At 36.2% G+C, this 12,316-nt stretch overlaps 1 protein-coding gene across 11 annotated transcripts in view; it reads left to right on the forward strand.

The window, feature by feature from the left end:
• The window catches only part of SORBS2 (sorbin and SH3 domain containing 2), a 183,436-nt gene that overhangs the window by 84,845 nt on the left and 86,275 nt on the right, over positions 1-12,316 (forward strand). For all 11 annotated transcript variants that reach the window (XM_035726192.1, XM_035726193.1, XM_035726195.1 and 8 more), the window contains 2 exons: positions 2,213-2,262; positions 7,312-7,404. In XM_035726192.1, coding sequence (XP_035582085.1) covers positions 2,253-2,262; positions 7,312-7,404 — 103 coding nt within the window. In that variant the 5' untranslated portion in view covers positions 2,213-2,252. The remainder of the gene's footprint in view (positions 1-2,212; positions 2,263-7,311; positions 7,405-12,316) is intronic.

Below are 12,316 nucleotides of genomic sequence, written 5' to 3' on the forward strand. Positions count from 1 at the left end.
CCAGCGGGGCGCCTGCTTCTCCCTCTCCCTGCTGCTCCCCCTGCTTGTGCTCTCTCTCTCTCTCTCTCTCTGACAAATAAAATCTTTAAAAAGAAAAAAAAAAAGGAAAGTCAATTGGCCTGTGAAATTTTACTGTAAAATTCACCATAACATTTAATAATTCAGTATTAGAGATGGCAGCTTTCGGGCAAGAATGTGACACTCAACACAATCAGATGACACAAAAACACTACATAACAAGGCTATCATCTGTATTGTTTTCAGCTTATAGCTCTAAAAAGTAAATTGGAGTGACTATCATTACTGTGATTTTATCCATTCTCTATCTTCGCTGCTTTATATTGATTGAATACCAAGGTGTTAGAAAGTTAATCTAGTCATTAAAAATAAATCCTTTCCCTTTTGGTTCATAATTATGTCTCCTGTCATTTAAGAGTTTTTTTTCCCCATGCTATTATATTTTGCCATTTCTCACGGACCCTGGGAGAGAAGATAGGTATCATTGTACTTAGCGGTGTTCACATTTTTTTTTTAAGATTTTATTTTATTTTTTGACAGAGAGACAGTGAGAGAGGGAACACAAGCAGGGGGAGTGGGAGAGGGAGAGGCAGGCTTCCCGCCGAGCAGGGACCCTGATGCGGGGCTGGATCCCAGGAACCCGGGATCATGACCTGAGCTGAAGGCAGATGCTTAATGACTGAGCCACCCAGGCGCCCCGTGGGTGTTCACATTTTATCATTATAATGTCACAGTAGTGATAAGCAAAACCGGGCTTTCTATAAGAGGTGAACTTCGATGGCCATATTGAAAGGAAGTGATGGATAATGAATAAAGCCGACCACATGAGGACAGGAGAAATGGTCAGAAAGGAAGAGAGGGCAAGAACCCTGACGAAGATAAGAAAGTCAGGGAGCTCGTTTGGTGCTCTTTCTAGAGACTGAAGAGAAATATATTTACCAAAAGTCCTTCTTGGCAGATCATGACAGATTTTTTCATTTCAACCTTATCCCCACTTAATCATAATGTATAAATATTTTAAATTATCAGACGTTAGAGTGCTAATGTACATGGAAACGGAAAGCGTGGGGCCAGAGAAATTCATGTTCATCTAACCACGGGTCCTAATCAGGAGCAAAGGCAGAATGGCTGGGGTTAAACATTTCTTTCAGAGCTCTCAATCTTAAAAGAATTGCTTCTTCCTATGACAGCATGTCATTCCCCTTTGGTCTCAGTGTGTGGATAAGTAAGAAACTCTAAAAATGGGCTAAGACAATATGCCAGGGAAAGAACTAAGTCATCTCACATATCAGAAAATAATACACAATATCTTAAATTTTTTCCTACAGCAAGCAACATTCCACCAACCATTTCTAATGAATTAATCTCAATTGTTATACATCAAACTCTTCATTGGGAAAAAACACAGTATCTAATGCTGAAACAGAAATCGGTTTTGTAGTAACTATTTATTTCCTGCGTCTTAAGAAAAAAATAGGTGAATCTCCTCTTCCTTGACTGGTTGTTCAAAATATATGTTCAATACATTGACCTAGTAATACATTGAATACTGTAAGGTCATGATCTCAAATAAAATAAATTAAATGATGCAATAAATTGAATAATATAAGGTAATGACTTCGAAGTACGAGGGTACCTTCCAAAAGAGGACACTTACCAACCAGGTGACCCCTTCAGGCTTAGAAAACAAAAGCTGTTAGTATAAATGTGAAAAAAAATTAATTTTTCACAAAATTCCTCTTGATTTTCATCCATGAATGGTCACCATTAAACAAAAACCTAAGTTATGTTTATGATCAAGAACCAATAATGAGGGGCACCTGGGTGGCTCAGTCGTTAAGCGTCTGCCTTCAGCTCAGGTCATGATCCCATGAGCCCGGCATCGGGCTCCCTGCTCGGCGGGGAGCCTGCTTCTCCCTCTCCCACTCCCCCTGCTTGTGTTCCCTCTCTCGCTGTGTCTCTCTCTGTCAAATAAATAAAAAGTCTGAAAAAAAAAAAAAGAACCAATAATGACTGAAGTTTAACTTGAATACAATTATAAACTCTGCCCACCTTATTAAACCCTGATTTAAAATAAGACAATGATAATGTGATATTAACGCACAAGTACACCAAAAACAAATCAAAAACACTCTTTCCTGATATTTAGTTCCACACGCAGTGAACAAATTAATGCATCATTTTTTTTCTACAGGAAAACTGAAGACTTTAATAGCAAACCCTCCAAGGTCAGAATGAATACAGGTATGCTGTCTCTGTTAGTTTTAAACTCTTGAGCTTTGCTCTTTAAAAATCATCTTGGCCCCAAATCATTAAGTTTAGTACTCTGCTGATCTGATTAGTCTAAATTCATTACCTGATTTCTTTTTTTTCTTTTTCTTTTTCTTTCTGTGCTCCAATCCTATGGCTATCAAATGTAGAATTTTCTGTTTTGCTATCTACTTTTACTCCCTTTTCTATAACCGTATTTTGAAAATAACTCCTATAAGCCCTAGGAAAAGGTAGCATGTCATTTAATGCATACATTTGAAACTTCTCACTTAAAATAGGATAAATTCATAGGCAAATTGCTCTAGCAGAAAATATTTAAAATTTCCTTTTCTATAAACATTTTATGTTAACAATGTTAGGAGACAGAGTGCCAAAGCTTCATAGGAGATCAGCTTAATTAATCTAGACACTATACACATAAAGGGGTAAGCATTGTATTTTTAGAATGAGAACAGTATCTCCAACTAGCTTTAACAACATTGAGGTCTCTGAACTCTGTATTACATACAGATTAATTGTAACAGTGTTTGTGACACATGCTAGGTACATACGAATTTTTTTTCCACAGTAGAAATATTTTAACTTATATTTTCAGCTGCCCCCCCCCCCCGGTAATTGTTATATTTTCTACTAAGTAATTCTGTAAAACAACTTTCTCACAGAAATTCTGTAACCTGTGTTCTAAAAATACTATTTCCTATCCACAAGTGATGTCTGGAAAGTTGTTTTAGCCAGTTACTCCATGGAGAAGTAGAAAGGGTAGTCCAAGATATTTTTTCACATCAAGCTGCTTGCCTTTTTGCTGTCTCTTGTTGTTAGCAAAATGCCCCAAGGGAGGATTAACAATCATTGGTGAGAGCCAATATATCTAATCCCTAGATCAAGTGTGGAGACATGGTCACTTGTCTTTGTCCATGATTCTGTGGCTGCCCCTTAGCAGAGACCTCAGAGAACCATGGGTCAGCTGGCCCCCAAAGATGCAGTTAGAAATGTGGAGAGCAGGGGCGCCTGGGTGGCTCAGTCGGTTAAGTGTCTGCCTTCCGCTCAGGTCATGATCCCGGGGTCCTGGGATCAAGCCCCGCATTGGGCTCCTTCCTCAGGGGGGAGCCTGCCTCTCCCTCTGCTTGTGCTCTCTCTCTCTCTCTCTGTCAAATAAATAAATAAAGTCTTTAAAAAAATATCAAAAATAAATGTGTAGAGCAACAGGCAAGATGAGGATATTGGACATAGTAAAATATATAATAAGAAAGGCTTAGAAATCAAGAGAAATGATAACCCTAGAAATGGACCAAGTAAAGGCATTTGGACAATTGGAAATGTGGCAGGTAGACACAGGAAATGAAAGCAGAAATACTATTAGGCAAAGGGATTGAAGAAAGTGAAAAGAATAGAGAGAACACAGCTGAACAGGAGAAGTCATGGTGTGAACATCACTCCAGCAGAATGTCCACAGGAGGAAGTTAATAGTCACTGATTGTTCTCAGGCATCTTCCCACAGATTTATGTTGGAGCTAACTTCCCAGTATCCTTCATTTTGTGGAGTGCTGATTTGCCTTTATATTATAATGCTGTTAATGACAGAGGGATAATATGTGATTACACTAAATATGCCATATTCATTACAATGCATTCAATAATTAATCTTCCTTGTCATAGAATGCAAGCCCTAAAAGCAAAGTAGACAAAGAGAAATTTGTACATTCGCTTAGGTCTTTGGGGTACTTGAGCCAAGTTACTGCTCCAGCAGCATGAATGTAACTCTCGGAAGTATGCTCTCATTTAAAAGGAGTGAGCTCAGCTCTATATGGAATGCTAATTTGCATAGTTATTTTCCTTTCTGGGTGAATTTATACACATATATGCATATAAAATATAATATTCAAACATATGCATACCAAGTTGATTAGAAGTGACTGGAAACTTTTGTTTAAAATTCCAAAGTAATACTATAATGTTGCTATAAAAACATACCACCTTAAAATATATATATGTATAAATATTGCTATAGGAAATTGAAGAAAGCAATGTTGCTATATCTACAAAATGAAGTAGAGATTCGTTTCTAAATTTCTGTACATAAAACTGGTCTTCATTATCTACCTATCAATCATTAAAAAGATATATGATTATTTCAATGTCGATGTGTCAGTCACTAGAGCTTTTGAAAAAAATACTATTTTAAGTTAGCTTTTTCATTTTTAGTTGAATACATTATAAAAGAGCCAAAGAAATGGGATTCATTTTTCATACAAATGTATCTAAACAATCTATAGAAATATGCAAAACATGCTATATTTCCACTCTTAGAACTTGTGGACCATTATTTTCTAAGGAAAATCTTAGCTATTAAAGAAAGGAAGGAGGTGAGTGCTGTGAATTGTGTAAGACTTATGAATCACAGACCTGTACCTCTGAAACAAATAATACATTATATGTTTAAGAAGAAGAAGACGAAGAAAATAGTAGGAAGGGAAAAATGAAGGGGGGGGAGTCAGAGGGGGAGACGAACCATGAGAGACTATGGACTCTGAGAAACAAACTGAGGGTTCTAGAGGGGAGGGGGTGGGGGGATGGGTTAGCCTGGTGATGGGTATTAAGGAGGGCACGTTCTGCGTGGAGCACTGGGTGTTATACGCAAACAATCATGGTACACTACATCAAAAACTAATGATGTAATGTATGGTGATTAACATAACATAATAAAATAAAATTTAAAAAAAAAGAAAGGAAGGAGAGAAAGGCATCAAATAATGCATAGTGTGTGATTTATCCATGAGTGTTTCCCAGCAGTTGGAAACAGCTCCTAGGAGGCCTACAGCAGGATGCAAAAGTATGCCACTTTGCAGGCCATGAATGAGTGTGAAGGTGAGAACAGCATCAGGATTCTTTAGGATGACCTCAAGTGTGCAAGACAGTATCCTCATTTTGAGATCTTAAAAAAATACCTTCAAGGAAAAACAGACAGTATCAACACATAAGCAAGTAGAAACAGAAGAGAATAGATTTTTCTCTTCTAGCAATTTCACAAACGTCTCAACTTTTCAAGGGGAGCTCTGTACTAAACTGTTAATAAAAACTGACTCTCCATTCATTTTATGTAGGTCTTAGAACTGCTTAGAATACAGAAATTGTTTAACGCAGAGGTTCCTACCCTTTCTTGTTTTACAGTGCCAAGATATCTTAGAATCAAGCCAAAAGAAATACCTAACAGTTCTATTTATTAAGTAGTAGGTGTGGACAACTTAATAAGTACTTATGTTCTACCAACTGAGAAGCAATTTGAAAAAAATAATATACTTTAATAAAAAAAACCATTTTATTTTATTCTTTATAACCATAGTTACTTACTAACAGGGTATGTGTGCCTGTTGGACACACCAAAACTTCTCAGATCATGGAATTTGAGCATACATGGCTGCTTTCGTCTACTGGTCCAAAATTATTTTCTTTGCCACAGTGATCACCAAAACTCAGCTTTTCAAAGATGCGATATCATGTAAAGGAAGACAGCCCAATCTATTACGTTGAAAATGGGAAGTGGCTCAGGCTAGTAGTTCATGCAGTTTCTGATAGGTATCACTGTGTTCTCCTCAAGGACATTAAGTATCCTCCCAAACCCTTGGGAACCTCCCGATGGGGCCCACAGTGCCTCAGCACACAGTTTTGGAACCATGTGTTTAACCGGTGACTCTGAATCTCCTCATTGTGAAATTTTTCTTTCTCATTCCTGCTGGTTTTCAGATGTTCAGAGTTCAAAGAACTAGAAAATAAAATTTCTTAGAGGTCACTTTCCACTTTCAACACCCTTAACCACACAGTCTTTTTAGACCATTGATAGCTGCTATACACCACATATTCACTAACATCACCTCTATTTTATCTGAAACACTCCCCATCTTGTAGCTATTTTTTTTTTTTTGCAGTTTGCTAAAATCCTATTCGTGCATCTCTTAAAGATATCTTTAGTATTGTATGCTTCTACCATTTGTGTCTTTCTACGTTTGATCTTGATTTATTTGAATTCACGTCTGTTACTTCAAATCATTTTTCTGTATTAGTTATTGTCTGCATTAGGAAATTGTTATTTTAAACATATATTTAAGAAATTATATCTTGATATGAGAATCATTCTACCAATTTTAAGTTCTACTGACCTTACTGCTTGTGATTTGACCAGTAATTAATTCGAATTGTAGCTCCAAGCACTCTTAAATTCCCTCACTTCCAATAAACAAAGTGGATACTTTAAGAAATAAAGAAAAAGGAGAAAAATGAGAATACCATGTGGCAATATATAATGATTATGTTATCATATTGGTGGTTCTATTATTTGTTTTTCTTGTTCTAACTTTCAAAAAGAATTCAATTTCAGTTGTTTTCCTTCCAGGGGAATGAGCAAAACTATTTATTGCACATTCCATATACAAAGGAATGTGGGAATGAAATTGGAATCTGTTCGTAAATAGAACATGAACCTTCTAATTTTAGAAGTCTAAATTCTCATATCACATTAAAATAGCTGATGCCTTTTCACTTACTTTATCTCACATTGCAATTTGCATAAAGCAAAAGTGTATAGATCCTCATATACATATTGTTCAAAAGCATAAAAACAATGTAATTTTTAAACATTGGTCATTTCAAGAGTCAAGACAGGTTGTCCCTAACCTTAAAAGCTATTCACACTGCTTATAAATTTAATATTAATTGAATTTAAATGGTATAAACAAAGTTGAGTTCTATATTTGTGTTTTCATTAAAGAAAACCCATAAAATCTTAAGTATAAAATCTGTGTTTTTACTAAAGCATTGGCATCTATTTCTAAGACAGACCCCTGGTTCTTTTTGTTCTGTTTGTTTTGGTTTGGGGCGGGTGTGAAATTTTCAGATGTATTCCACGGTTACTAATCCTGACTGTTCATCTTCCTCACGGATGTCTGGCACATTCCACTTAAAATGCATGATACTGCATGTGCTTTCTCCTCTGCTGTGGCCTCTGCTGTGTCATTTTTTTGCTTTCAGATAGCAGTGGGTGTGCTCGCAAACGTGCCGCCATGTCTGTTACATTAACATCTGTGAAGAGAGTTCAAAGTTCTCCAAACCTATTGGCTGCAGGTATAATATCACTAACTCACAGAATGTCACGATCAAATGACTTAATCTGACCTTTCTCTCTTTCCAGAGTTATCTTGCTTGGATGATGAAAGTAGCTGTAAATACCTTTCGAATGCCCTACAAGTTCTTATTTTTCTTGTCTCAAGAATAGCTCCTATCCCTTCTGGCTTTTTTTGTTCTAAAAATAAAAAGCCAAAGGAAACTGATATCTTATTCAAAAAAAAGTTTTTTTTTTTTTTTTTTAAAACAACAGTCACCTGCCAAAAATGTGCTGAGGAACAACTGCAAGTGTTAATAACTATTGAAGTTTTTTTTTCTCATGAACTAAATTAATATAATATTTAGTTATGATAACTCACAGGGGCTTTGTTTTTTGGGGTTTTTTTACCTAAAAACTGTTGGGGGGTGGGTACACATGGGGGCAGGAAAAGGGATTTGCAGGAAAGTGAATTGTTATGAATTCACTTCTTTGCCAAAGGTCACAAGCAATGTGATAAAATATTAGTTTTGAAAAAGACCTTAAAGCTTCCTTTAATCCAATCAGCAAAGACCCTTCCAATGTAAAGTTTTTAAACATCTTGGTCCAGTTAAGATTAGCACATATCCACAGATATATATCTGTAGAAAGTAATTGGGAGTGTGATATCTCGGCGTCCACTGAGGTGCGTCTCTTTATGACCTACGCCTGTGGGTACAGTCTGCACCGAGAGGGGTGACTGCTGTGAAGGATCAAAGTGAACCCAGCAACCCCTGCGGCTGGAGGCCCTGAAATAGGCCCATACCTTCTCGTGACTAGTTGGTTGGTTGGCTGGTTGGTTAGTTGTTTTGATTGTGTGTTGGTTAGTGGAGGGTTCCTTGTTTTTTATTTATAGTATCTGTGGGTTTGGGAGAAGTTGGAGAGAGATGGAGAGTGTGTAAATAATTTTAATTCACACTGTGCCTAGCAGTGTCTTTTACACACGTAAATTTAGTAGTTAATTAATACTGAAGATGTCCTTGGTTAAAGCCACTTTGATCCTAAACTAGCCAGCCATGTTGAGGGAAAAAAAACACGATTTTAGGTGTAGAATTCCCACCCTTACCCACTACCACGTCCAGTTCACAAATGGATTTTGATGTACAAGTTCCATAATATGGTGCATTTTAAAAAAAACACAAACTGCACTGCAGTGTATATAGCATAATATTATTTTGGTTAAGAAAAATCTCTATATATGTACTTGTACATGTTTGTTCATGTGTGTATGCACATGGAAATATGTTAGAAAAAATCAAATGTGGATACCTGAGGGAAATGGTAATGAAGGGAAAAAGAAAATAAACAAACAAACAAATAGATTAAATAAATAGAATTCTGAGGCCAGCAGGTAATTGGAATGCCGAACCACAAATATCATTGACATTTCAACCGAGTAAAATTCCGTCCCAAGTTATTCAGATGTGGACCATCTGAGTGGCCCGTCTAGGGAACGTGGCACTATTTCAACAGTGCCAAATTGTTATGATTTACAAAAGTAACCATGAGAGAAATAACAGTAGATTGAAATAGAGATTGCCATTCTGGAGAGTCAAAACTAGAATATCAATTTCATATCACTCAGCTTAGTGGAAAAATTTTAATGCTTCAGAATCAAAATAACAGAAAAGATTTACTACTTTAGGAAAATGAAATAATCTTCAGTAGTAAAAGTATGTAATGGCTCTGGACCGTTTAAACTTTTATATCACTTGGTGTAAGATTTCTAGAGAATGAAGTCCCCTGAACTTTGTTCTTTGTTACATGAAAAATGGATCTCTTTTGTATTCATTAGACACATAAGATATATCCCCTTTTCAAGGAAGTTTTAATTACATTTTGAAGAAAGAAATCAGCCTCTTTATGCCTCTTACATTATACGGTTCTTCACAAGAACTTATTTGACACAGTGTCTTTTTGTGAATCAAAGGGGGATTAGTAAATATTTACTACATTAGATTATTAAAATAAAACAGCCTTGAAGTAAAAGACCCCCTCCGCAAAGGATTCTCAGCTTCCCTCCGTCCCCCTCAGGTCACAAAGTCAGTATGAACTACTAGTCATCAATTATTAGTCCCTTAAATCAGTGTGTCTTTGTCAACCCTTTAGAGGTAAAGTCCGATGAACAATTCATAGCACAACCTAAGCTAAAACCACAGCGATGACTATGTTGACCATTTCATTTCACCAAAACACTCGGCAGTCTAAGATAACACTGATATGGTGGTATTGTGTTTTATACATACCCTTGGGAAATGTCATCTGTTTGTACCTCAAGTTTCCTTTCTGTAAAAAAAAAAAAAAGAGAGAGAATTTGTTTGTCATTTTCCTACCTCTCTGAGAACTTAATCATTTCCCAGACTCAGAAGGATTTGTCATAATTAAATAAGAGTAAATTAAAAAAAGAAATAAAAAATCTTATCACAGTACTTAGAAATACAGTAGGCATGCAATTAGCTGACTTGAATTACTATGTTTAATTAATTCTTGGAAAGCATTTGAGCTCTTTAAAGAAAGGAGCTATAAGAATTAAAATCATCATAATTTTCAAGAAAAGTATAGTTTATAATGTCTAATATAGCATACCAGTTAAGAGGAATTTAAATAAAACCTCAGAGTAAAGATTATGATGTAACAGGTACCACAAACACAGCTACATAAAAACTGTAACGTTGGAATCATAAAATCAGAAAGGACCTCTGAGGGCATCCAGCCCAATCCCCAAACTGAGCCAGGAATGCCTTGCCAACTTCTGTGACAGGTGTCCACCACCTTTTGCCTGGAGGGGGGATGTTCATTGTACCAGTGAAGAGCTCTGATAGTTCTTAATTCTCACATACCCTATTTATATTCACATGCAAAATAGCCAGGGAATGGATAAATTTGTCCCATTTACTCATTCTTAAATTTCCAGAGAAGCAATGAGCATCAACTAAAGAATGCCAGGAATGAAAGACTCTGATCCTTAGAATTTTCACAAGTGAACAAGCCACTGGACAAAACCATTTTCGCCATGACTCTGCCAAATCATTTACATGCTAGACTTTTTTTTTTTTAACCGATATTCTCTTTACTTGCCATGGTTCCAGGATGCTTTCTGTTACCTGTTCCAAATCACACTTGTCTTCCCTTCCTAAGCTTTCTTGGCAGAAATTAAATAAAAGCAGTCTATGGTTAATAGTAGTCATGTGGGGTAGTATTTATCTTTCAGTGCCTCTGAAGGATTATAATAAAATAGCAAATCAGGACTGGATGTATTAAATATCTAAAACTGGTTTTATGTTAAAGAAACAAACATTGTACACTTGAGTATCCTTTAAAGACCACCCACTTAAAAGTAGATTTTAATCATTAACTTAAGACTCATTAAAATATGGGTTCACCCTGAAGTTTTAATCCATCGCCATTTTTCTCCCTTCTCCTTGCTCATAATTCTACACACTGTGTCTACCATGTTAAGCAGGGCTCAGTAGAGTTCATCCTTATTATTTTTTTTAATTTGAGTATAGCTTTAAAAAGCTTACCATCATTAATGTCCCATATTTCCGGTAGCAGAGGTACAGTTTCATTTGGAAATCCTTGGGCCCAGGACAGGGGGAGAGAGAAGCCTCTGGTGGAGCCCAAAGTGACTGTCCTCTGAGTCTCACACTTAATGTCTATCCCACTGTGGGTTTCATAATCTCCAGTGTGGTCACCAGTAAGAAGAATAAACTATCAGTTAAAGGGAGTTTATTTCAAGTGTCCTTCAAATCTGCTCAATCAATATACCTTCCTCCTCCACACCATGTCTATTCCCCGGCATATAACCACACACCCTTCTTTATGAGCTCAGTTTTATCACACTAAGAGTGAAATAAAATCCCTATTCTTAAGCAAATAATTATAATATAAATAATAATTATTCATGCTGCTTCCCTTTTCACTGCCATTCCCTCAAGTCCCAAAACGTGTTCCTTGTCCACAAACAGTATGTGACATGCAGGTGGTCATGACATCTCTCTCCCTGAGTGCCCCAAAGCAGAATTCTAATGATTGCTCCGTATTGCTACCCTGTTTATTTTCTTTATAGAATCCTCATTATTATTTAAGTGATAGAGAATTTCAATCACTTCTGCTTCCATTAAATCCCAGAAATACAGTCTAGTAAGCATTCCACATAGAACTCTTGAAAGCTATTTTTTACTTTGTGGTACCCATTTTATTACTCTGATTTTAAATTCATTAGAGATAAATTCCACACTATATTAGCTATTACCATAAAAGATGAAGATCTGTTAGTGTTCTCTAACTCACCTGAGCTGGAGACATGGTAATGTACTCTGTGCTAATTCACATTTCTTTTTCTTCCTTTGATTTGGAAAGAATATCAAATATTTTATCTAAAAGTCAAACTCTCATTTCTCAACTCATTTTTATCACTCCAAATTCATGTGTTTAGATTTCAAAATATCCCATAAACATTAGAAAGAAAACGAAGAGTCCCTTTTACATGTAACATTCATGTTCTATTAGGCATTGAAATACAGCCGTTTAAGAATGGTCTCAGGGACCCTGTGGGGGGAGTCTAGGATTAGATACAAGATCAGGCTGGATGACCCCCAAGGTCCTTTCTAAAGTTCAGGCTTTATGATTCTATGTGAAGTTGACCATGTGGTATAAAAGAACCAAGCAATACAAACCGATTGCCTCAAGTGTGCATAAGTTACAGAAGATTCTTGAGTGTATAATTTGAATAAAACTGACAGTAAATATGTCATTGAGCCACTTTTCAACTGCATTATAAAAGCAATTTCTTAATACTGAAACTCATTTTCCACAGCTTACTGCAAGACAGTGGAATATATTGTAACATCTCTTTCATAATTGAATACAAAATGACTTTAAAATGGCAATAAG

Source organism: Zalophus californianus, chromosome 2 (assembly GCF_009762305.2).
Source record: "Zalophus californianus isolate mZalCal1 chromosome 2, mZalCal1.pri.v2, whole genome shotgun sequence".
In the NCBI taxonomy this organism is placed as follows: domain Eukaryota; kingdom Metazoa; phylum Chordata; class Mammalia; order Carnivora; family Otariidae; genus Zalophus; species Zalophus californianus.